The sequence below is a fragment of the Varroa jacobsoni genome, unplaced genomic scaffold (genome assembly GCF_002532875.2).
Source record: "Varroa jacobsoni isolate VJ856 unplaced genomic scaffold, vjacob_1.0 scaffold_1066, whole genome shotgun sequence".
In the NCBI taxonomy this organism is placed as follows: Eukaryota; Metazoa; Arthropoda; class Arachnida; order Mesostigmata; family Varroidae; genus Varroa; species Varroa jacobsoni.
In genome coordinates, this window is record NW_019213968.1 from 127,278 (window position 1) to 150,298 (window position 23,021).

Consider the following 23,021-nt stretch of genomic DNA (forward strand, 5'->3'; position numbering starts at 1 on the left):
TTTTTTCAGTTAAATGTTCCCCAGTTCAGCTGTATTTGTTCAGTTTCAGTTGAGTACTTATCATTAATGTGAAACGTTCCATAATATATAGACTAATTATTTTTTAATAAGGAGCATTTGCCTTTATCACGCCCCTCATAGAGTTAACATCTAGTTCTGTCCATTCTTTGTGTAGTCTTGTCTCGACGGTAGTCGTTGTAAAAGCAATATTAGCTGTACGCATTGCCTAATGCTACCGCTTAAAGACGCGACCAGACGAACGGGATAGGACATAGAAAAAAGTAAAGCTCTCTGGGGCTGCCCCTAGGAGCAGATGATATCTGTCAGAGTACATCAGTATCGGCGGCAAGGGTCGACTCGAATGAGCTAGATTGAATGGCTGCCTGGGACGGAAGCCAGTCGCAGCAGTAATCGCAGCCGCAGCAAGCACTACGAGTGGTAATAGTAGCGAGGCAAGAGCCACTACTAGCGCTACTACATTACTGATCTTCTTTTTACGCTGGATGGACCGTTCGGTTGTTGGGAGATGCGACGACTGGTGGAAGAACGAGATGGCTTGGTCGCTGGCTGCGGATGCCGGCAAGGGTCATTGGAATAAAAGGAAAAGATCTGCGGCTCCTAACGCCGATGCGGACGAGAAGGAAAAAGAAGGATAATGCTTAAGTCTGGAATTACACGGCTCATTGCGCTTCTTGCCGCTGATCGCGCCACTGCCGTCAGCTTATGCCGCCGTTACTACGACTAATAGTGGCAGGCGGCTAGTGAATCTGCTTGCAGTAGTCGTGGACGGTCGGTCACTACCGCTGCTTGTGGCAATGGCGCTGACGGTGCGAGTTGCAAACATCCGTAGACAAACTGGCCGGCTAGTTACGAGTGGAAAGAGAAAGGCAGATCTCAATGGCGTTGAGTTCCTTAGGGCGACCATCTCGCTGTCGGGCTGTCCGCTTGCCTCCGCCTTCACCGCATTAAGGTCGCTTTTACCTTTCACGTTTTTTAGCAGCAGAAGGAGCCACAGCACTGGGAGAGGCTAAGTCAAGTCGATGGATCTTTGCTTGCTTGGTCGTGGCAGTTGTCTGCCAATTTAGCGTTCTTGTGTGTCAGTAGAGCTCTTATCGTTTCCTTCATTCCGTTTCGTACGTGCGCGTATGTTCGGCATTCCCACATAGTTATGAAAAAAGAAGAAGAACGGAGAATTCACTACAGGTTGAACTAATAATAGGCAGCGTGTAAGTGGTGGTCGATTCCACACTTAACACCCATACTCGCGTGGATAGTTCAGTTGAGTCCCGAACGAGTTCGCTCAAAGTGAGCGCTAAGGATGATTACAACTTTTCAATAATCTTCTTTACTTTTCAGTCACACGTTCGTGTCACGTAATACAATACAAGCGCAGGTGTATATATATAGATGTTACTCTAGACTTTGCTTTCTTATTTGTTTTAAAGAAATGATTGCGTTCATCACATTCTGGTCCATTTTAGTATTCGTTCGCCCGAGTCTAGGCCGAGTGCACGAATGAGCAAGGGGTAGTACGTTACGATTAAGTAAAAGAAAGTGTGACATCTATTTTGACTCATCTTTCGCTAAGGCAAACACGTTAAACTACGCAGGTTCCTATCGTTCGGTTCATACTAGGGTGTTATGAGAACCAGGGCCTAAACCGCTAGGTATTCTCAATGCAGTTTCTAGCAATATTTTTTTGCACCGGCCAAGTATATCCTAAGCTCTTAATTTCATTGTGGCTGAGAGGCGCAAAGCAATGTATCTTGCAAACACTTGAATAAACTGACTTATACTATGTATACGGTCGTTATGTGCTTCTTAATGCTAACAGTTTTACTACACTTTGGTACGGCCTTGGTTGTTTCGTTCTTCTCAACCTGCAAATGTGTACTTCCTTACTGGATTTCGAAAAAAATTTCGAAAACCAAAAGGTTTTCGATTTTGTATTTATGGACTTTAATATTTGGCCTGGTTTTTCCATTTCCTGCAGCTGACAAGGCTAGACAATGACATGAGGCTATAATGCGTATTGCTGATATAGAAAACAATGTACAGCTTTACACCTTATCAACACACATTTGTTCTATGGCTATTTAGATTCACAATATGAATGCGTGCAGAACACCCAAAATGAAGGTCTTAGAATTGTTTTGTTTTGTTTGGAATGACGAGAAACGATACGCAGCTAATTCTACTTCGTTATGTAATTAACTAGAGTTACGCAATCGTAGAATAAATTTGGAGAAATGTTTGGAAAAAAAGAGGGCATGTATATTATCTGCGGATAATTTATGTGGTAAATAATAAAATTTATATAATGCGATGCGGAAGAAGGTGTACAAAGACAATTTTTGTCAAAAATGCAGCTCCCTAAGCGATAAATTCAAAATGGGCCAGTCTGGACGATAGACTTGGCTAAGTGTGCAGCTGCGTTAGGGTAAATAAGACAAAATAATCTACACTTCATAGGTGGCATGCCTTGCATGATGGTGTATTCCACATTCGCTCTATTTACCAACTGACTAAGACGCTCGACTGGCTGGGACGCTGTAAGTGTCTGGCACTGATTTGCGCAGTAGGCGGCTTTCACGACACAAAAAGAAAGCGTTAAAACAATAGAAGAAAGGTATTCCAATACGGTTTTCGGGTTAAGTTCAACTCCGGGCAAAAGCAAAAACAATGGTTAATGCCCGAAGAGCAAACGTCCTGAGATTGCAGAATATAGAAGTGAGATGTTGGAATCGTCTTTGGACTTAGTGACTAAGGGACGAAGAGCTATTGGAGACAATGGAAAGAAGAAAGGAAGCAAAAGTCTCCACTTTGTTTTTCTTCTTTCTCTCGTGCGCTCTCACTCTGTCTCTCTCTATTTTTCTCTTGCTTGCCTCCCTTTAGTTCTCTTCTTATTTCAGCCTTGTCTCGACTCCATTCCTGTACAAGGAAACCCATTCAGAGGAGTAGAAGCGAGATCCGGAAGCCGAGCAAAATGAAGGAGGACGATGGCTTCAGTAGCGGCAATCACAAATGCGATGGAGACGGGGTCACAGCATCTGCGGCAGCGGCAGCATCAGCAAAGGAAATGACCTCACCACCAAGGACCACTGAACAGTCATTAGAATCAAGAAAAAGCCCCTATACCGACAGACGCACCGGCGCGCATCGAACGACAACCTAATGTTCCCTTACCCGCTTTGGACCCCTGGGGTGCTAGATCCCATTGGCTCCCACTTTCAATACTTCACCTTAAACTGTTCTGTTTTTTCGTTTCCCTTCGGCCCTTTCAGGCTAGCGAGCTCGCGCGCCGGCGGCCGCCGCTGCTGCTCTGAAAGTAACGAGAGTAGAGACAGAAAAGTGAAAGGACAAGGACAATATATCGCCTCTAAATGATGAAAGCAACTGAGACCGAGGGCAGGAAAAAAGAGTAAACCGCGAGAACAACCGCTCGCCGAACGAACAAGCTAGTCGCGCGTCTTATCGTTATCTGCAGGGAAACAGGCTGCCGCCAAGTGCCCGTCAATGAGAAACGTTCTGCTTCCAATCGACCGTTTCACCACCACTTGCTGTAAAAGCGAGAACACCACTCGTTTAACATAATAGTAAGAATGCCAGCTACACGGAACAACGGTAGTAGCACGGCTGGACTGTTACCGCCATCAACTGACGCATAGAATTTTAGTCTGGGCTTTGGCTCAGATGCTATAGGAAAAACAGCGACACCTAACTCCCTTACACATTAAAACAAAAACTGTTTTTTTTTCTAATTCAGGTTAAATGTGGTACTTACTTGTACTTACTTAGAAACATCCATCATCTATCTAGCGCATCTATCTTGAGATATTATAAAGAAGTCGGACTAGTAATTCATCTAGGTAGAAGAAGACCTGTCGCTTACATGTTTCTAAGGTTGCAGCAATAACTTCATCTGAGGCAGGGCCTGCACCAGCTCTGTTATAAGCTTGGACAACAATTGCGTATTTCGTCATTCGTTGCAGGTTTGTGAGGTAGGTTGTATCAACGGGAGGCTCGACCTGCTTGAACGAATAGCTGCCTTCTGTGTACGCAATACGATATCCCACCCGGTAGCCTATAGACGTCATCATGACATTAACCATTAGATATTGCTTCATATCGAATACTCTGGTTTCGAACTTTAAAGACCTTAACAAAAACGAGCTTGCCGAGGGTGGACATTACTATAGGAAGTATGAACCCAAATATAAGTTTGTTGCTTAATACAGAAGGGAAACAGTCACACTGCGTTATCAATCACGATCTTCCTAACCTTTGATGACCCCGTTTTGTTGCTCCTTTGGGGGCGCTTTCCAAGACACCTTTAAGGATTGGGAACCTGTTGTATGGACGCTCACGCTAGACGGTGCAGCACTCGGAGCTGAAATTAAAATTACACATCTTTAAATATATTTATCTAATACTTTGCTTCAACGAATACCAAGCCTCTAGTGCCGCTATCATATAAATAATAAATACTGGCAAGCTTAGCGGAATTTTTTTGAAAGTATTCAAGCCGATTCTCGAATATTGATTTAGGCGTTACGCACGTATACGGCTATATTGAAAGCATGTAAGAATAGACTGGGTAGTACTCTTTACAATGTCCAATAATGTGCAGACATACCCTCTTCGCTTGTTGCGAGGGCAGCGGTTGTACTGTGTGGCCCGTTACCTAGGGCGTTGACGGCACTCATACGAATCTCGTAATGGGTGACAGGTTGCAGATTACTTAACCTCGTCTGATGGTTGTCACCGCCAGCAACCACTACTTTGTGTACCTATTCAGACCATCAACCGGAAAAGCATCCCCTTGGACATAAGTATTTAGTAATGGAAAAGCTATTGCTTATTTTACACCAGTACCTCATTCAATTAGTATTTTGATTCTCAGGTTGAACCCTATGTTCAATAGATATGCATGATCCGGAGCCATTGAGCTTTAATTACGTACCAATAGCAGACAACATTTGGTATATATTTACATGGTGCACCTTTTGTGTACAACTTTAATATGGTTGAGAACAGCTGATGATAACAAGTTTAAAGATCGTTTAATGATCTAAAAATCAAAATCCAGTGATTGACTCTATTTCGCGCTGGCGAAAGCCATCAAAGATTGAAGTCAACACTGGAAAAGGCGATTCCCAGCAAAGCAACAGGTCATTATTGGTGAGATGAACGGAAATTCGGAGGTTAAAAATATTAAAAGAGGTCACTACACTTGACGGCCTTAAACGGAAGAACAAGTTTGCGCGATTTCGGAAATTTTTAAAAAAACACAGCACGCACAATGCTTTCGCTATCAGTTCAGTATCGGATACGTCATATGCTTCAGCATGTACTATGAAACCGCAGCAAAAGCACTGAAGATAAAGAAAAATGAAGAAAGCAACAAACTGATTCCTAATCCAGAAACAGATCGGCTTTACTCTAAGGGCAATATTATTATTAGCAAAAAACCTGATTAGGGCACACCATGGCCATATGCGAGACACTGGGTAGGTTGTGTCTCTCAGTGCAAAAGGCTGAGGTGAAGGGATGGCGTACAATAGGAAAGAAAGTTATGTCGATGCGATTCGACCGTAAACTGGTGCTCATAATTACGAGATAGTACCTGAAAAAAAATGCCCAATGCTAGCAGATATCTCGAATTTCTGAGGCGGCCCATGGATGTGTGGCATGGTAATCGGTAGCACCCAATAGATTTACTGAACAACAAAACACTACCTCATTGCCACGCTTCGGTAACGGCGTGGATTGAGGAAAACATAATCGAGCAATAGCTTTAACCACTGTATGCTCCAGATTAAGATCCAAATTGTCATTTCAATTGCTTTCATATTTTCCGTATTCTACTTTACTATCAATAACGAGATCAGGTATAATAATACAAATCACAAGTACACCGTTGTCTTGGGCGTTGGCTCCAATATGTAGACAATAAAGCAAAACACATATTACAATATTGTGGTCCCAACTTACATGGTTCAAGTTTTTCAACTTACTAAATAGCTCCTGACAATATAGTAATAAATACGTTCATGTTTTGGTAACGCTTTGTTGCAAATGTTTTTTCTTGATGTCCAGAAACGTACAGCGGTGACACTTAGGTTTCAACTTAATGTCACTGAAGTTCAGTCTGACCTCGACTATTCAAAGAATTTGGCGGCAAATTTCTCATTACTTGAACCGGCAATTTACCTAATGCTTTTACCTATGGAGGATATCTTTAAGTCGAATTTTTGCTACACTCGTATAGATGTATTATATAATTGTCTAATCTGATATAATACATGCACTACTTAGACGGCACAGCATTAGCACTATATACAAGTGCTGCCAGTAATAGTGCTTATCTTCAAAAACATTTACCCTAATCGAGAACGGATCGAACAATACCTTTGTTGAAGGTCCTTCTGGCCATGTGTCCTTTTTTAGTTTATACTCGATGATGTAGCGTGTTATTACAGAATTCCCGTTGTACGGAATTTGCCAGTGTAGATCTGCGGTCCGTGAAGTTTGGTTACGGACAAGCAAGCTTGTCGGAGCTCCCGGCGGTTCTGTAAAACGTTTTGGTAAGTTGACGTTACTTCTTTTATTACCTTCGCTGGTTGCCTTACACAGGCATAATTATATTTTCTAGATAGATTTATACGTTATGGCAGCTGGTCGCTTCGCTGTGGCTCGTATCCAGTAGTTTTATTTAATGAGACTGCATGTTATGGTGGTCCACGTAAAATACTCGGAAAGCACTCGTTCGAAAATCAAAGTCGTCACAGCCCTGGGTTTCAAGTTTTACGTCCGGTATTGCTGTTTAGCATTCCATTAGACGGTTGGTTCCTACCACGAAACGAAGTCTGTCGATGCCCGGGTTCGAATCGAAATCACAAGACGTCCCTAAGATTATCAGGTAAATACGTTGCCTGCTAAGCTAAAGTGTGATAGAGCTACGTAACTGTTGAGGTTCCTCAAAAGCACTTCCCAGAAGAAGCTATGCCTTCAAGGCTTTTTGTAAATGGTTTACTTACCTGGGACTAAGGAAGCTATTGTTACACACGTGAATACTTTAATGATAAAAGTTGAATCGGATCCACCGAATTATTAATAAATAACGATGTTACTTACAAGTGAACTGTGCGGATTAAATCTTAGTACTTCTGTTCGTGAAAACTTAAACTAAATTGTAACTAGCAATCTAGAAATCAGGACTGGAAGATAAAGCAAAAAGCCAATAAATATACCCAAAGGTCGTGGATGTTAAAGTTGTAGCCAGATAAGATGGCGTAGCATTCGACATATTTATTTTTAATTTGTTAAGTTCACACTATATATAAGATAATTAATGTAATATAAGAGAAACATCTATGCTTAAGTGAAAAGGACTACTGATATTATGAAGTTAAAGCTATTTAAAAATAGTGTTATGTGTGCAATATATGTGCAATTTGCCTTGGATAACTGTGGTTTCCGTTAGATTTTATCGCAACGGGTTCAATAATATAAATTACATTATAAACAGTTATTACTAGTCATGCTCAATAGGAAACTAGATAGTATTTTCGGGCTATGTGCAAGGGATGCAGACTACTAACGACCTTTTTTTAATCTTGAAACCTTTTAGGCAGTTGTGCAGGCGCTGACAACAAGTAAACCGAACTTTTACTTGATTGTCGATCACTTGACTTCGGATGTAATCTATGTTTACATCACACCCTCAATCTATCACCGGCGTACATTGGCCTGCATAGAACCGTTTCAGCCAGGCGCTCGCGTGTCTCGTTAGTGTAGTTCGCTATGAACGCCGGCAATAAAGTGATGAATGCTGCCAACCGTTATGACGAAACACTCATCGGTCAAACAAAACAACGCAAATGAAGAATTGGGAATGCAGTGGATGGGAAAGCTTTACAAGCATTTTGCAAGTAGTTCCGAAAACAGGTCAACAGTCAGTGTCTCAGCCTCGAGCAGAGTTTTGTTGAATCGATGCACACAAGGATTATCCATTAGCTACAACTAAGCTCTTACGCTTGACAGACAGTCCGGCCCTTCACATCAGCAGAGCTGACTATAACCTTTCGCCTGCTTTTGGTCCGTGTGCGGGCCATACTTTCCAAAATATGGCACCCTCCTACAGCGAAACGCTTCGGGAAATAACCATTAACAGACCCAGCTGCTCCTTTTGCGCTATATACTCTTAGGAGCCGCTGATAACTGCTGACATCGGGAACTCGCCACCACGGAACGAGGTATGAAGTTACCGGTCACATACAGCAGGAAGACGCACAGCAGTCGTTGCAGTCTGGAACCGCCCTGTGTGCAAATGCGACATTGAGACGTTCTCCTGTCCTGCGCTCTCTAACCACGTGCAGGCCAACCCTGCTGTGGGTACCCCGGACCTCCTATTAGATGCGTGCATATATAAACCAGACCTCTTCCTCTCGTTGCATTACGGTGTGTTTGTGTGCCAGCATCCAGCTACTCCATCGTTGGATCCAATGGATAGCAGGCACTGTTGGCAGTTCATACCCGTACATGCGGGCGACGCTTCTGCCGCTGAAATTATTCTGTACTCGTCCTTTTCAGCCTCTAGCAGGCGCTCTTTCCGAAATGCATGAAGAGGTGAACACGCCCGACCTAACGGCCGGCAACTGATCTGGTCCCTCTCCCCAGAGTCCGCTCAAAGGCGTGAAGATGGGAAGCATGAACGCTAGACCCTGTAAGCCAAGGTGGCTGACTGTTTGGCTAATGAAAAGTGCATTAACTTTTCCCGACGATGACCCCGGAGTTGATCATGCACGCACACCTGCTCTCTGTTCTAACGACAGGCACTGAAACGTCGAAACATCGGGCAGTGGCAACATGGGAACATGGAACGCCGACCCGGCAAACACTTTTAGCAGAACAGGGAAGGAGAAATAGGAAGCAATGTGGAATATCAGTCCGGCTTCGGCCGTCGTCATCATCGCCGCCGACCAATTCCCCAGGCTCACATCCACCAACCATATGCACGATGACACCTAACACCCCTCCTAATGGGCAACGATAACCGCTCAGTGGCATATTGTCAAAGGATTAACGGGGTCATCCATGGTGTCGTTATAGGAGACGTCCGACATTTTTTTTTCGCGTGTCTACACGCAACGTAAGAGCGGCTTGTAGGTCGTCACCAAGACAGCAACGACATTAGCTCACTGACGTTCAAATTCGTCGGATTATGTAGTACTGCCGGCGTACACACTATAATAGATTTTGTTATCGTGGCGCTATTTTATTATTAAGCTCTAAAAAAAGCAAACTCTTAGTTTGTTCTCTAATACGTTTCTGCGCAAGAAATGATTCGTCCCTTTGCCGACGCCTGTATTACCGATTTTTCCATCGTTCGAAGCTAAGCGGCCAAGGATGTCACAGCAATAGAGGAGCTACCTTGTACGACGAGCTGTATAAGCGCTGTTTCCTGTCCATAGTTGTTATGCGCACGGCAGGAGAACATGGCCGAGTCCTCTCTGCTCGCTGCACTAATAAACAACGCGCTTTTCGTCTCTTTTGTTTCCACAACGTAACGCGACTCGTTAAGAGCTGCCGCCTGGTTCTTCTCCCACACATAATGCATTGGCCGATCGCCGGAAGCAGCACATTCGAGGGTTACCCCTTGTCCCTATGCAACATGAAACGAACAAAAGAAATTAGAGATTCTGGAAAAGTTATTACTAGTCTTATTATAATGAAACAAATATATTATTACTGTTTATTCACTCGTACGCTCACTAGATACTACCAATGCCAAACGCATTGTCCAGACTACAATAATGTTCATAGGTTTAAAGTCTAGCAGCAACAACGCTCCTAACACGTTTTAAAGTAAAACTTGTCATCTAGTCAGACGGTTAACTTACAACTATGTCTACGGAGGCAGTAATTATATTCAAGATCGCACAAAATAGAAACGATCGCTACGGCTGTCGCGGTTGTCAATGTATCATTGTGTTAGCGGCGAACATTTGTAAGGGAAAAACGTTTCAGTATGAACGTCTTTTCCTCGATCATTTGCTGATTACGAACAGCAGTCTTTGAATAGACGTCGCGTATGACGGAGTCTACGCTAGAGTCACAATCACAGTAAAGCTTTGTTTAGAGATACTATCTGAAAAGGTAGTTAATGGGTACGAACCTTTGCCACGTTGTACGATCGATGCTTCGTATCAAAGTGCGGAGGGACGTGTACGGTCAGATACACGAGTTTTGATATACCTGCTCCGATACCGTTGTGAGCTTCACACAAGTAATACCCTTGGTCAGCCTCCTCTAATTCGCGAATAAGCAGAGAGCCATTTATCAAGTGGTGATTACGAAAATTGTAGTGAATGTAGCTGAAATTCCGCGGTTCAACGCCTACAAATTGAAAGTTAAAGAAATCTTTAACGCTTATTCATTTGAGCTTAGAACTTATTATTAATGACGTTGGTACAGGAAGCACGTTAAGCTGCGGCATCTCTACCGAATATGCCTTATCGTTAGTGGCTCGCGTTCGATGAATTTATGGGCCTCAATGGAAGACCATATGAAAAATAGAGTAAAAATAAATCATCATAATAGCTATAGCAGTGACAATAAGAAAACGCTGATAATGAACTAATAAAAAAAAAAAAACGAATTAATTAAAACGGGGTAAGCTGTTTAAGATGGGGGAAAGGGAGCTGTTTTAATGAAGAGTCAGCGGGAAGACAATCTAGCCCACTCATGAAGTAGGAAGTAGTGGATAACACAATTTCTAAATAAGTGGAACAAAAAAAGAGACTCAAAGGGAGAAATTTAAGTGATAGGAAGTCCCTCCTTTGTTTTAGTGATGGGTAACGGAGATAAAAAATGAGGAGCGTGAGCGATGCACGAGAACGTAGCGTGTGGAGGGAATGACAACACTGGAAGGGTTGATGCAGTAGGAACTTCAGGTAAACTGATTTTAGCCATGTTTCCGACTGATCGACTGACTGCCTAACGAATCACAGGAATCTGCGTTTCGGAGGCCGTGGGGGGAACGGGGCACGGCGAGGGGCAACGGAAACGCAGCTTATGCTGCTGTTGTTGTTAGCCTTCACATCGAATTCACCAACAACATCAAAAGACGGCAGGAAGGAAGGTGGGGCCCAGAAAACGGCATTTGCTCTCAGCATTGGTTTTGGCTTGGCCCAATTTCAATTTAATTTCATTTGAGGCGTATTTGTAAAACAATTTCCAGTTCTCTCTAAATGAGTCTCTGCTACCCTTACAATCGATATCGCATTATGTATTTTACGATGAATTATACGCTTATCTCGTATTTCCTTAGTGACCATATTCACCTAATTCACGCAAGACGAAAAAAATGTTCAATTGTCCGATTTTTATTATGGTTACAATTAATCTAAGCACCTCACACGCTTCGCAAAATAATGTGCGGTAGTAATATTACGAATCTGCAGTTTCGCGCTCATCTCTCAAACAGTCTTTGGGTCCTTCTTTGTTCAATACTTTGATAAATGAGTGACTAACCTTCAACGAAGAACATCAAGCTTTCACCCACCTAGCTTTATCTTATTCAGGACTATATTTCTTTGTAATGAAATGTCTATCCTAAAACACCTTGCTATACTTTAGCCTTCTTCTTCTTCTTCTGCTTCTTCTAGCCAATTACTCTATAACCATTGGCTTTTCATGAGCTGCAACTGTCAAACTGATCAGGTCTTGTCCAGCCTATAATATCTGCATACAAACCTGGATCTTCACCCGGCAGAGTGTTTTGTTCAGCAAAAGACTGTTGATATTGTAATCCAACCATTAAGGCGAAAATCTTGTTTTATGCTAATCAGGCAAACTGTAATACTACTTCCTTCGTCTGCCCCCCCCCCCCCCGTACAGTTTACCTATATTGTTATCAAACTGTTTCCCCTTCTCCCTTTGTACAGGGTGTCCATGGGATAACAGAGATTAATTCAAAAAGTTGAAGGGCGATGAAAGAATATGCCCCAAATATGTTTTTACGATCATCTTACCGCCACCCTCTATATAATCTGTTCTGCTGCTGAACGTATACTGATAATTTGTTGAACTTTATAATTAGGCCCTCTTTCTCGGAACTACAGCCTACTTACCCACTCCTTTTTTCCAAGTTACGCTAGGCGCAGGAAACCCATCGCATGAACAATGAAGGATCGCGCTTTGGCCGATAACTGCGGAGGCATTTCGTGGTTCGACCTTCCACCGTGGCGCAACGGAGACAATAAGTTCCACTGTTCTACTAACGGAGGCAGCATCGTTGCTTACAAAACAGGTATACATTCCTTTATCCGAGAATTTAACTCGTTGAAACTTAATGATAGAAGAATCTTCGTTGGACTCGATTTGGCGATCAGCGTTGTTGCGCATCTGCAGTCCATTTTTCAACCAGCGAAATCTGCCAAAGAGATTACTATTATAGCGAAGCACCAAACAAAAAGCCTCCCTGGAAGAGGCTCATTATTTTATTAACGTCATATTTAGTAGCTGTACAAGTTAGATTCTAAGGTAGTACTTATCAGTAATTGTCGTACGGTCGTACGTACCGTAATGGAGGATCCCCTTTGGAGACGGAACACATTAGCCTCGAACGAGTCCCTTCCTCCACTTTAATGATGTCAGGGAAGAAATGGTCATCGATTTGGGGAGCCACTGAAATGAATTGAAGGCACTTAAAAGATGTACGAATCTGTATGCGACTTGACCCGTCACGAGGATAAAACGCACGATCTGAGACAATGGTTGCATTCTGTGCTCGTGTGTACTTCTTTTTTTATCACCCGTTGCTAAGGGCTACCTTCAAAGAAACTTACATAATGGAAAACTACCGTATCAATTATCTAACATTTAAGCAGTTAGAAATTAGAAGCAACATTATCAACGAAATAAGACGGTATGTTTACCTAAAGCTATACGATTTTATAGCTTTGCTGCCTTTCAACTTGCTGATATCACTTAATAATCTATCTATAAACACTAAATGACGAATCATCAGCCAACTATCATATACAACTTGATTATTTAATTTTTCATTGCTTTCGACATCGTGTTCAGAAGGCCCACATATGACAATAGTGACACGTGCCGCGTTAGCTCAAGCATGCCCAGGTACATCAGAAACAACACCAAGTCCGCTGTGCGTGATCGACACGACTAAACATTAGATAATCGTTTTAAGATACACATGACTAACCTTACAGTAGTCGACATATAGAAAGAGCTATTAGGTACGACGATTCTAGGCATCTTCAGTAGAAATTTACCCATGCGAATACGTGTTTTCCCTCACACGCTTACAAGATCTGGACACAAACATTTCTTGGAAAAACGAAGCCCAGATTTCGTTGTAAATCACAGCAGGGCTCTGCTGCGTTTACTCCTAAAGTTAAATTGGTCCTGGCAAGAATCAATACTTAGAGCAAAGGCGATCTTCTGGGTCGCGTCCTCCTAGTGCTGCCGCGAACAAATTTCTGCAAAACAGTGGAGCAGCAGTAGCAGCAAAGGCACCAGCGAGAAGAGACGGTACCGCTTTCATCGCTTTTCGTTGTGCCTCCATCCTCTTCAACCCCCATACCGTAAGTTTCCTTAATTTGTTGGTCGGTCGGAAAAATAGGCTGAAATTTGTCAGTAGGAAATGCTGCGTGTCCTATGGATACTTTTTTGACGCTGCCTTTACTATTGCTATCAGCAGTCGTGCCGGTGGCCTTGGACCGTTGCTTGTTTGCTTGCTCGACTGAGTGGGAAAAGCCGGAAGGCCGACTGTCCCAAAGGCAGTCAGTCAGCTTATACTGCTGTACTCCGCAACAGCAGTACTCTAATGGTGTCATTTTAACTATTTTTTAAACCGGACAAGCATTACATTTAGGCCATAGTGCGTTTCGCGCATCATGGCCGAGAGTGGAGCGATAAATAGAAGTGAGCGAAGCTAAGGAGCAACGAGAGAACATGAGAGCGACAAAGAGCCAGCAAAGTTGCCTCCGGCGATGCAGACGGTGGTTTTCCTTCGTTAGCCCGTTCGTTCGTTTTCACGTCCGCTGTCTGCGTACCGGCGGCAGGCTGGTAACCGACTTACAGCTGAGTTACGCTGCAGTGGTAACGAACGAGGTGAAGACGAAAAAAACGGGAAGAACTTCGGCGAACCGCTGAGAATGAAGCAAACGGAAGCGGTAGCAGCGGAATTTGGAACGAGGGTTAAGCCAAAGACAGACAAGCAGGCGGACATACGCGACGTCGAAGGACAGCGCAAGGTAAACCCCCACCCGGATCGTGTGAGCTAGCTACTGGAGGTGGCTGCCGGTAAAAGCAGCAGTTTTTTTTATTATCGGAGCTTCAGAGACAGATGCAAGTGGAAAATCGGGATATGGAAAAAGGCCAGGAAACAAGCCTGAACATTTTCTATTCAGATTGATGCTCTCCGTCGGCCGATCTTGCTTTGCCCCATGCCACACTATGCGTGCCACTGAGTGGCGCTGTGAAGACGTAGCAATAGCAACTTGAGAGTCGCTGCTGGTGCGTCTTGCCTCTGGCTGAGCGGCCGAGTGCCGGCCAATACGGACTGAGAAACGGAGGGAACATCTAAACTGGTGTTTGGTGTTTTCTGATCTTCAAGATGCAGGCAACACCCAAAGTAGCAGCTCGTTTTTTTCTCGTGCTTGCCTCTTCATCCTGACATTGACCTATATTCTTATTAGTGGCGTATCCACATATCCCATATGTACATACGGCATCATTCTTCACTGCATCATTACTTGACTCAGATGCTGCAGTTCCCCACAGACAGCCGCATTAATGTGGTAACAGAATCAACGAGCGAGAGCTCTACATATAGGTAGGAGACAGTGCCAATAGACCTTTTTTTCATCTTTATTCTCAACGCCCCCGTCGTGCGTCACCCATCAGAATTGATCTGGGTAGTATGCGATGTAAAGCCCACCGCCATCTAAAGCTTTGTGTAACACTATATATCCTCGTAGCCAACCATGAAAGGCAATATCTGGCATACCGAAAAGGAAGACTAAATAACTGTATCAGTAATCGCATCCTACACCAACATAGTTAGGTCGCCGTTAGATAATGGGGGGTTTGTTTTTGATTTGATACGCTGCCACATATATAGAACGAACATAGCACAATGGGTAACGGCAACGGTAGTCGCGTGGCAGCATCAAAGGCCAGGGCGACAACCCGTTCAGAATTTCAAATAGATCTCCATCGAGTTCATTCGTCGGCAGCCTGGCCGAGTCAGTCTCGAATCGGCCTTCGAGAGCATGTAGGACGCGGGTATTGGGAGTTCTGAACAGTAGTAGTGAAAGATGGCCCTATGGGGGATTTTTAGGGTGAACTGGATATGGAGCATGCTGTACAAATGCGGCAAGGGCGGACGACACGTCCAATCGTCCCATAGCAGCAGCCGCCCTCCTACCCCCCGGCAGCGGTAGCTCCTAGCTGTGACGGCTGCGGGTTTTCCGTGTTCATCTTACAATGCCGAAGACTTGAAAAAGCCAACGTACGCCGCCTTCTGCGCGGGCAGACAACACCGCGCTATAGTGCTAGCGTCTTTACAGTCGTATAGCATCAACCATACCCAAGCAACGAATCTAAGGAAAGTGCATCGTCGTTGTCGTCATCATCATCGGAAACAGCAGCAGCAGCAGCAGCAGCAGCAGCAGTAGCAGCAAAACTAAGGACGAAGCCCTTTCAGTAGGTAACTCGCTAGCTGCTGTTGGGGCTATGGCATGTATGGGTGCCATTTGTCCCGTCCGAGGCCCTCTTCTCGACCACTACTACTGCGTTTAGGCGGGGAGGAGAGAGTTGCTGCGCTCTCTTAGTTCAAACGAAGGAAAAGACCAACGACTTAGAAAAAGAAGGCGAAGGAGCGAACGAAGATATACAAAAAACAGCCAAAAAAGAGAGAAAAAGGGGCCAGAGGCAACGACGAAAAGAAGGGGCAGGAAAGCCAGCTTGGCTCGGTAGGACGAAGCAGCCCGGCTGAAGCCGGGGGACGAGGTGAGAGGGGGAAGAGAGAAAGAAAGAGAAGATCGGCGAGCGAATTTTGTTCTTTTTTGGGCTGGCTTTACAACCGATTGGGTTGCCACTACTAGCGCCGCCGACTCGTGGCTATCGAAGAGGAGACAGGCAGCCCTTTCCCACGTGATGTCTTCTGATATTCTCAATACCGAAAACGGCGTTAGCCCGGTATTCGTTCCTTTGCCCTTTACGGACCCGCCCTGGAGCCTCGATCCGTCGGCTTTCGCGCCCCGCACATTACTTTCCATAAAGCAAGCTCGCTACAGTTATATGTGCTGCGCTATTACTATAGAAAAACAAAGATCTCTACACGCATACAGAGACTTCTGTGGAGCAACTATGTTAGGCCAATGCGTCAGCCTTTGAAAATGTTAAGGAACTGATTAACATGCTAGGTTGTTTTTTTTCTAAAGAAAGTAGGCACGAACGACGAAGCACCGGGTGTGTTCGCGACGAATATTTTCTATGAATTATATAATATAATTAATTAATTTAATTAAAAAATAAACTTAATTAAAATAATACTGTAAACAAACGAAAAAAGTATGACACGGTTCGCATTGCTTTATGAGAACTAGGCCAGTGAAAAACAATGCCTGAAAATACGCACCAACTACAGAAATGTATGTAGTAGCGGTGGATGAATCTCGATCCCGCCCACCTTGAATTGTGCAAGTGTATTCTCCTTCATCGTTGGGTTTATGAGTTTGGCGAACATGGAGCACGCCTTTGTTGTCGACTGATTGGCGATAGTTGACTGGTAGCACCATGCCGCCTGTGAAAGAAACCCATAGTTTTACTTCATTTCGAAACACAACACGGTTCCGACACTATAACTATCAATACTCTAGCTATAGAACTTATATGCTCAATAGACCCGAAAAGGATTTTCAACTCCATATAAAATAAAGGCAAAGTATTTAAATCGTAATATTTTTCGCTTTCGTTGCTTCTTAAACAAATGGCTCAAGCTAATTACTATCTAGTTGGCAGGGCCGGGTGTCTTCAATCAACGGAAAGCATTCCAGCTTAGAAAGTATAGCTGGTAAATATTCCTGAGGACATAATAGCGTGCCTGCATCTATATATAGACTGATTCTTCAGTAACGTTTCGTCAGTCTAATCTGTCATAATAATCCAATTGGTTGAAGGATAAATTGTGGTAGCTCGTGGCAAAATCTTGCCGGAAGAGCAAAGCTACCGTTCCCGTATTAAGGCGGAACTTTCCGGTTAATATTCTATCGGATTGTTAGGCAGGAGCGAAGCTGCATTTCATGTTATATCTATGCTTTCTTTCTAGTAGGCTTCACTATAAAATGATTTCGATTATTTACATAGATCGGAAAATATCTTCAGTTCATCTGGCAGGGCCTTTTGAGAGCCTTGAGGAGAACTTTTTGAAAGGAAGAAAAAGTTCGACACCGGCTACAAATGTTCTTTGAGCAATGTGTATACAATGTAGGTTTCTTATGCGACATTTAGTCATCTACGAATGAAAAAAGTAGTAGTAAAATCAATATAACATACATATTTTCAAAACGCAATATTGTGAAGGGACAAAAAAAAACGCAATGATTTCACGTAAATTTCTATTTCATGCGCGGGCATTCATGCGGTCAGAATAGAGCTGAAAATATTGTATCTGGCCATGATTTGGAGAACTTTTCATACGATACAATCTTAGCTGCTGTCTTTTGTTGGCTAACGTCGGGCGGCGACCTCTCGATAAGCGATGCTTAACTGGTTCACACAACAAAGGGCTAGCATCATTTCCTACGTACGACATCTTAATTACGTTTTTCAGACGAAATACGTACAACAGGCCCAATCGACGAGTGTGACAAAGTTCTAAAAAAGAATGATAATTAAATATTCACATATCACGCTTCGTATATCGTTAGGAGAATACAATTTTAATGTTTTCGCCTGGTTTGGAGTCCGCGAGCCTATCATGTGACCATTAGGCCCGCAGAGCTTCATTGAAATTAACCGATCACAAGTCACTGAACGTCGTAAACGTCAGAACGACAGACAGGAGTAGCATTTATCATCATGATTCATCGAAACTGCCTCTGGATGTTTGTCAAAGATAAAAGTTATAGGAGAAGATCTATTGTAAATACGAAACAACTGTACACATGGAATCATGTGTCAAATCGTCATTTCCGTGCTATTTAGTTGGGTATGAATCTCGAATCTTCAGAGGAATCGAGTTATATTTGTTTGTTGCTAATTCCTTCAAACGCAGAAGGTTAACGATCAACCAACGACATCATGGGAAAGCGGACTTTTATGGTGAAGCGCAGAGGATCGTTAGATACGTATATATTATGCATGGCTTGATCTAATAGGAAGTGTCGAATTTTTTGAGCATTCAATAGGGTGAAGCGCTCCTTGATCGAGGCAAAAATAGAGCGATGAATGTTTTCAAAGATATCGGTAATTCCAGTCGATAATAGCTATCTCAGCAGGAGGGATTCCCATTAATATAAATTCAAAAAAGTCAAAGGGAAATATGTGCATGGGATTCTTCATTTGCCCCTGCAAAAACGCTGAATCTTACTGAGCAGAACGGCCGCGTTGACTATCCGAAGGCCACCCCTCCCTAGGCTTATCAAATTAGCCCCAACACCCATGCTTAAACAGGCACGCACAGCAACATCGAAATGTGCTACATTATATATAGAACCCAATCTGGCTTATTATTCCTGTATTATTCCTAGACATCCTCAAGTACGTGTGGTACATTTTTACGTAGGCGTGAGCCAAATTGTTGTTGTGGGCAACAATTGCCATTACGAGCACGTTTTACTATAAAAATAATTAACCTTTCCAATTTGTCGAATATATAGAAAAAATTTTACATTGGCATCCTCGACAACTGAATTCAGCATTTCGCTAGCTTCATAGACTTGTAGGTGGTATAAAGCGAAGGACTGGTATATACAGCTGCTTCACGACCTCCAACCGTGAAGAAAGAAAAATTTCGAAGTAATTTTGTTCTAAAGACAGCGATGAATTACTACACCTATTAATGCTAATTCTTTCAATAAATTGACTCTACTACGTGGGCACTCAATAAATCAGTGTACCTGTAACGTGGGACTAACTTATGGCATAGCTCCACATTCTAGCATACAATCTAGCGCCAATGGCAAATGCTATTTTTGAGAATGCCCTGGGTACATGCACTTGTTAGTATTCCTGCACATTGGGGCAGCGTTAATAGACTATTATGCAACGTGCTATTCTGTTGCATACATTGCACTGAATGTAGAACGCTTTCTTTTTTGACGGGTAGCTACCGGACAACCGGAGCACCACAAAGAAAGTAGGCCGATGGAACTATCATAGCTGTCCGTCGCATTAGTATTTTCTCGAGCAGAGATGGTGTGTATTTAACTCGCGAAAATCGGGTCGTTTCGGTAACTTTCCAAAACAGAAAACACGTTTTCTTTACATGAAGCAACGCACTAAGGTTGACCCATCGAACTTGATACTAATTTATTAGCGCCGGATAGCCAAGGAACGATTTACCCAGGAGGCTTTAATACCTACAGTCACATCTGGTCTTATTCAATAGCAGTACAGAAAGAACAACTTCTCCAAATAAGCAAGACAGTTCTTTTTAGAAAACATTGAGTAAACAGGGGATACTAGCTTTTTAGCCACGTGATGGGTCCAACTGGATATCCGCCGTAGGGACACTTGATAGCAAGATCGGTGCCTGATACGACAGAAGCATTCCTCATCGGTCGGACAAATGCTTCGCCCTCGATATTGACGCGAGCTGAATGTTCCACTGCAGTACCAATATCGTTTGAGGCTACACACGTGTATTCGCCGCTGTCCTCAACTCGTGCGTCTGCCACCTATATAAAAAACATTGTATTGTTAAAAACGGTAAAAATATCACAGTCTATATTCTCTTTTGGTTTAGAAACCCTAATTAAAGATCTTTGGATCGTATATTTGAGGCAGTAAGCAGGTGTCCTTTTCCACATTACGACACTAACCACTGCCTTAAAGAGAAACATTGTTCTAACTTAAATCGCTTTAGGTTTAGCTGGTGTATCCTTAGACTGGAGCCTTTTGTTTCTCGAAACTCATACTTCAAGAAGTGAGAACAATTATTTAAGCCTGCAAATAATACCTGCAATACAGCTTCTGTCTCGTGTGCATTTTGCCTCGAGGATATTTTATGCCGCTCACTCTTGTATAGGTGATCACCATCTATTCTCCACGAAACCTCGGGAAGAGGGCTTCCTTTTGCTTTGCATCGGAGCTCAAACGTATCTCCTGGCATCACAAACTTTTCCTCGAAGCCTTCGACCATTGTTGGGCTCATATCTGCAGCACATTTAAAAAATTAGATAAATGCATGGAAACTTCAAAAGAAACTTGTAATTACCCTTAGACATCTTTTGCGGCGCCATTGACACCCAAAATGTTTACCATTGTCAATCTAAACGACGAAAACTACCCACAGAATTACTATTGTCAGTTGACGACGTAATTCTAATATGCTTGCTAGCTTGCATCTATAGTGAGCACAACAAGCTAATTCGCACCGCACCGTTTATATATATTATTGTGGAACATTATTCAAATAAGCTAAGAAGAACGCCCATCACCCGTATCTTTACAGATCACGACGAAGAGCTGAGCTGCTGGAAGGCTTGCCTCTATTCTTCTTATTCCTTTCTACCACGCGCCTTGATACCATCAAAGCGGCATGCGACCGGTAAAAAGAAGCCGCAGCACATGTCCAAGGTCCTTTCTACCGGAGAGGAGAAGAAGCAGGGCAATGGTTAAGGGCATGAGTTCCTTGCCTGCAAGTCGTTCGAACGGCTAGGGTCAAATAATGACTACTGCTAGCGTCAATGATCGTACCGGTTGTCTCCACTGCTTTGAGGATTCACCCGAAGACGATGGTGCTGATTTCCTGTGTACCCATATACCGTTCTGACTTTTAAGGCTATTTGCCTCAATTGGTAAGAGAAGCCGGTTAGGACCATGCGCTGTTGTTCCTATATTTCCTTCTCGTTGACAATGTTCGGTACAGTGGCGACCGAGGCGCTATTGAAATAGGCGCGTCCAATATAACCATTTCTCGCGGTTCGGTCGACAGTTGCAAGCCAACGATTGGACAGACGCAAGCTGCACATCACAATGCTAGCGTCAACCAAGCCACTGCTGATTTTGCTGCCGCAGACGACCTTTCTTTCATCGACATCTGGCAGCTCGCCAAAGGCATTTACCAGGCCATGCGGTGACGACGACAACAATAACGCACGGCGGTTGGGAAGGATAGTTTACACGGCAAAAGCGGGAAAATCGGACAACACAACAACAATGAGAACTCCAAGTGGCTGCCACAGCAAAGCAGTTAACAATTGCCGGCGACGTCCTTAGTGGCATTAAGGATGGGGCTACATACGCATGTCCAGTACTATCGATGAATGTGCTGAACGCTTAAGACCCTGAGTGTTTTACTGTCTATCGTTTAGTACGAAGCACACTTACTACGATATCAAATTTTATCATAGACTATGTACTTGCTTTTGTTCCTACATCGGTAGACACATAATTGCCATTTACCGTTAGCAATAGGCCGCAATGTTCTTTGTCGTAGTATCGTGTATGCTGGACAGCCAGTGTCTATATTATCAGCGTTGGATACGGTTCGTATGTGGAATATGCAAGTTCTAAGTGCCATTGCCAACAGAAAATATTAGACAAACGCAACTCTTTGTCACTGAGTGACAAAGAGTTGCGTTCTCCTATTTACAAGCCTCATCGTTAACCCACGTGGATAATGAATAGACCTGCAGTAATCACTTTCTCTAGCTTCTTATACTTCAAAATATCGAACGTAATTTAGTCATAATGAATAGTTTGGCCGTTTACTAACCATCAAGGCGAAGCAATGCTACTGCTTGGGCCGCGTCTCGATCGTTTTCAGCGAAGCATTGATAAATACCCGCGTCTTCACGCCTTATCGACTGTATCCGTAAGACTCGATCTGAATCCAGCAGTTGGATACGGCCATCGGCTAGCAGTTGTTGCGAGTCCTTGCGCCACGTAACCAACGATACCGGTTGTCCTGCTCGCGAAAAATGCAAAAGCGTATTGTTACCTGAATACTTTATGACTCCTTTTTTAATTGAATTAAATTTTCAACTAGGTAAATATGTAACGATATATTTACCCTAACGACAATTCGTAAGCCACACTAAAATGATGAAAGTAATTCTTCAAGCAGGCGGTACCAATGAGGCCCATCGAACGTCAGCTTCCTATTCCTAAATGTCTATTGACTGTTTGTTGAATCGATTTCAAGCTCCACCACAATATCATACCACTAATTGCCATATGAGCCCATACAACGATAAAACGTTACATTATTATCATAGAAGCGCAAGATCTGCTGCATTAATTTGAATATGTGTCCAATTAAGATCGTGTACTCTACGAAAAACTACAACAGTACATTACCCGATGGGGTACGTTCGGATCATCCTGTATTGCTATAGTCTATTTTGGCTAATGAATGGTAAGAGGATTGATCTCCCCATTGATGTACCCAATCTACTTGAATCGAACTCATGCAGTACCACGTAAGTTATAACTGACAAAAGCATCAAATAATTTTATCTGAGGGGACCACATTCGTTTGTATTCGAAAATCATCAGCTATATTTACTTTAAACTGGGTCTGTTTAATGAAACAGTAACGAAATAGGCTGACCTTCGTCGAGTCCTACCGTATATTTGGTTTTGTGTGTGTCATTAACTTTAGTACTGGTCAGCACCTTGGAGCAAATTGAAACTCATATACTCGGCACGAACTGGTAAAACTGCAAAAAGGCATTTTAGGCCTATCGCATTTCATTCGACTTTTAAAACACAAGTATAACCGGCCAGCTTTCTCGTTATAATGATAAATGGCC

At 43.2% G+C, this 23,021-nt stretch overlaps 1 protein-coding gene across 1 annotated transcript in view; it reads right to left on the minus strand.

Moving 5' to 3' along the window:
* The window catches only part of LOC111266248 (cell adhesion molecule Dscam1), a gene marked incomplete at its 5' end in the record, with an annotated part of 45,010 nt that overhangs the window by 16,533 nt on the left and 5,456 nt on the right, over positions 1-23,021 (minus strand). The window contains 12 exon segments of the mRNA XM_022843574.2: positions 3,893-4,084; positions 4,283-4,390; positions 4,637-4,790; positions 6,412-6,572; positions 9,436-9,667; positions 10,181-10,401; positions 12,138-12,439; positions 12,588-12,693; positions 16,679-16,843; positions 19,730-19,940; positions 20,222-20,418; positions 21,983-22,174. Of these exon segments, the coding sequence (XP_022699309.1) occupies positions 3,893-4,084; positions 4,283-4,390; positions 4,637-4,790; positions 6,412-6,572; positions 9,436-9,667; positions 10,181-10,401; positions 12,138-12,439; positions 12,588-12,693; positions 16,679-16,843; positions 19,730-19,940; positions 20,222-20,418; positions 21,983-22,174 (2,241 nt within the window).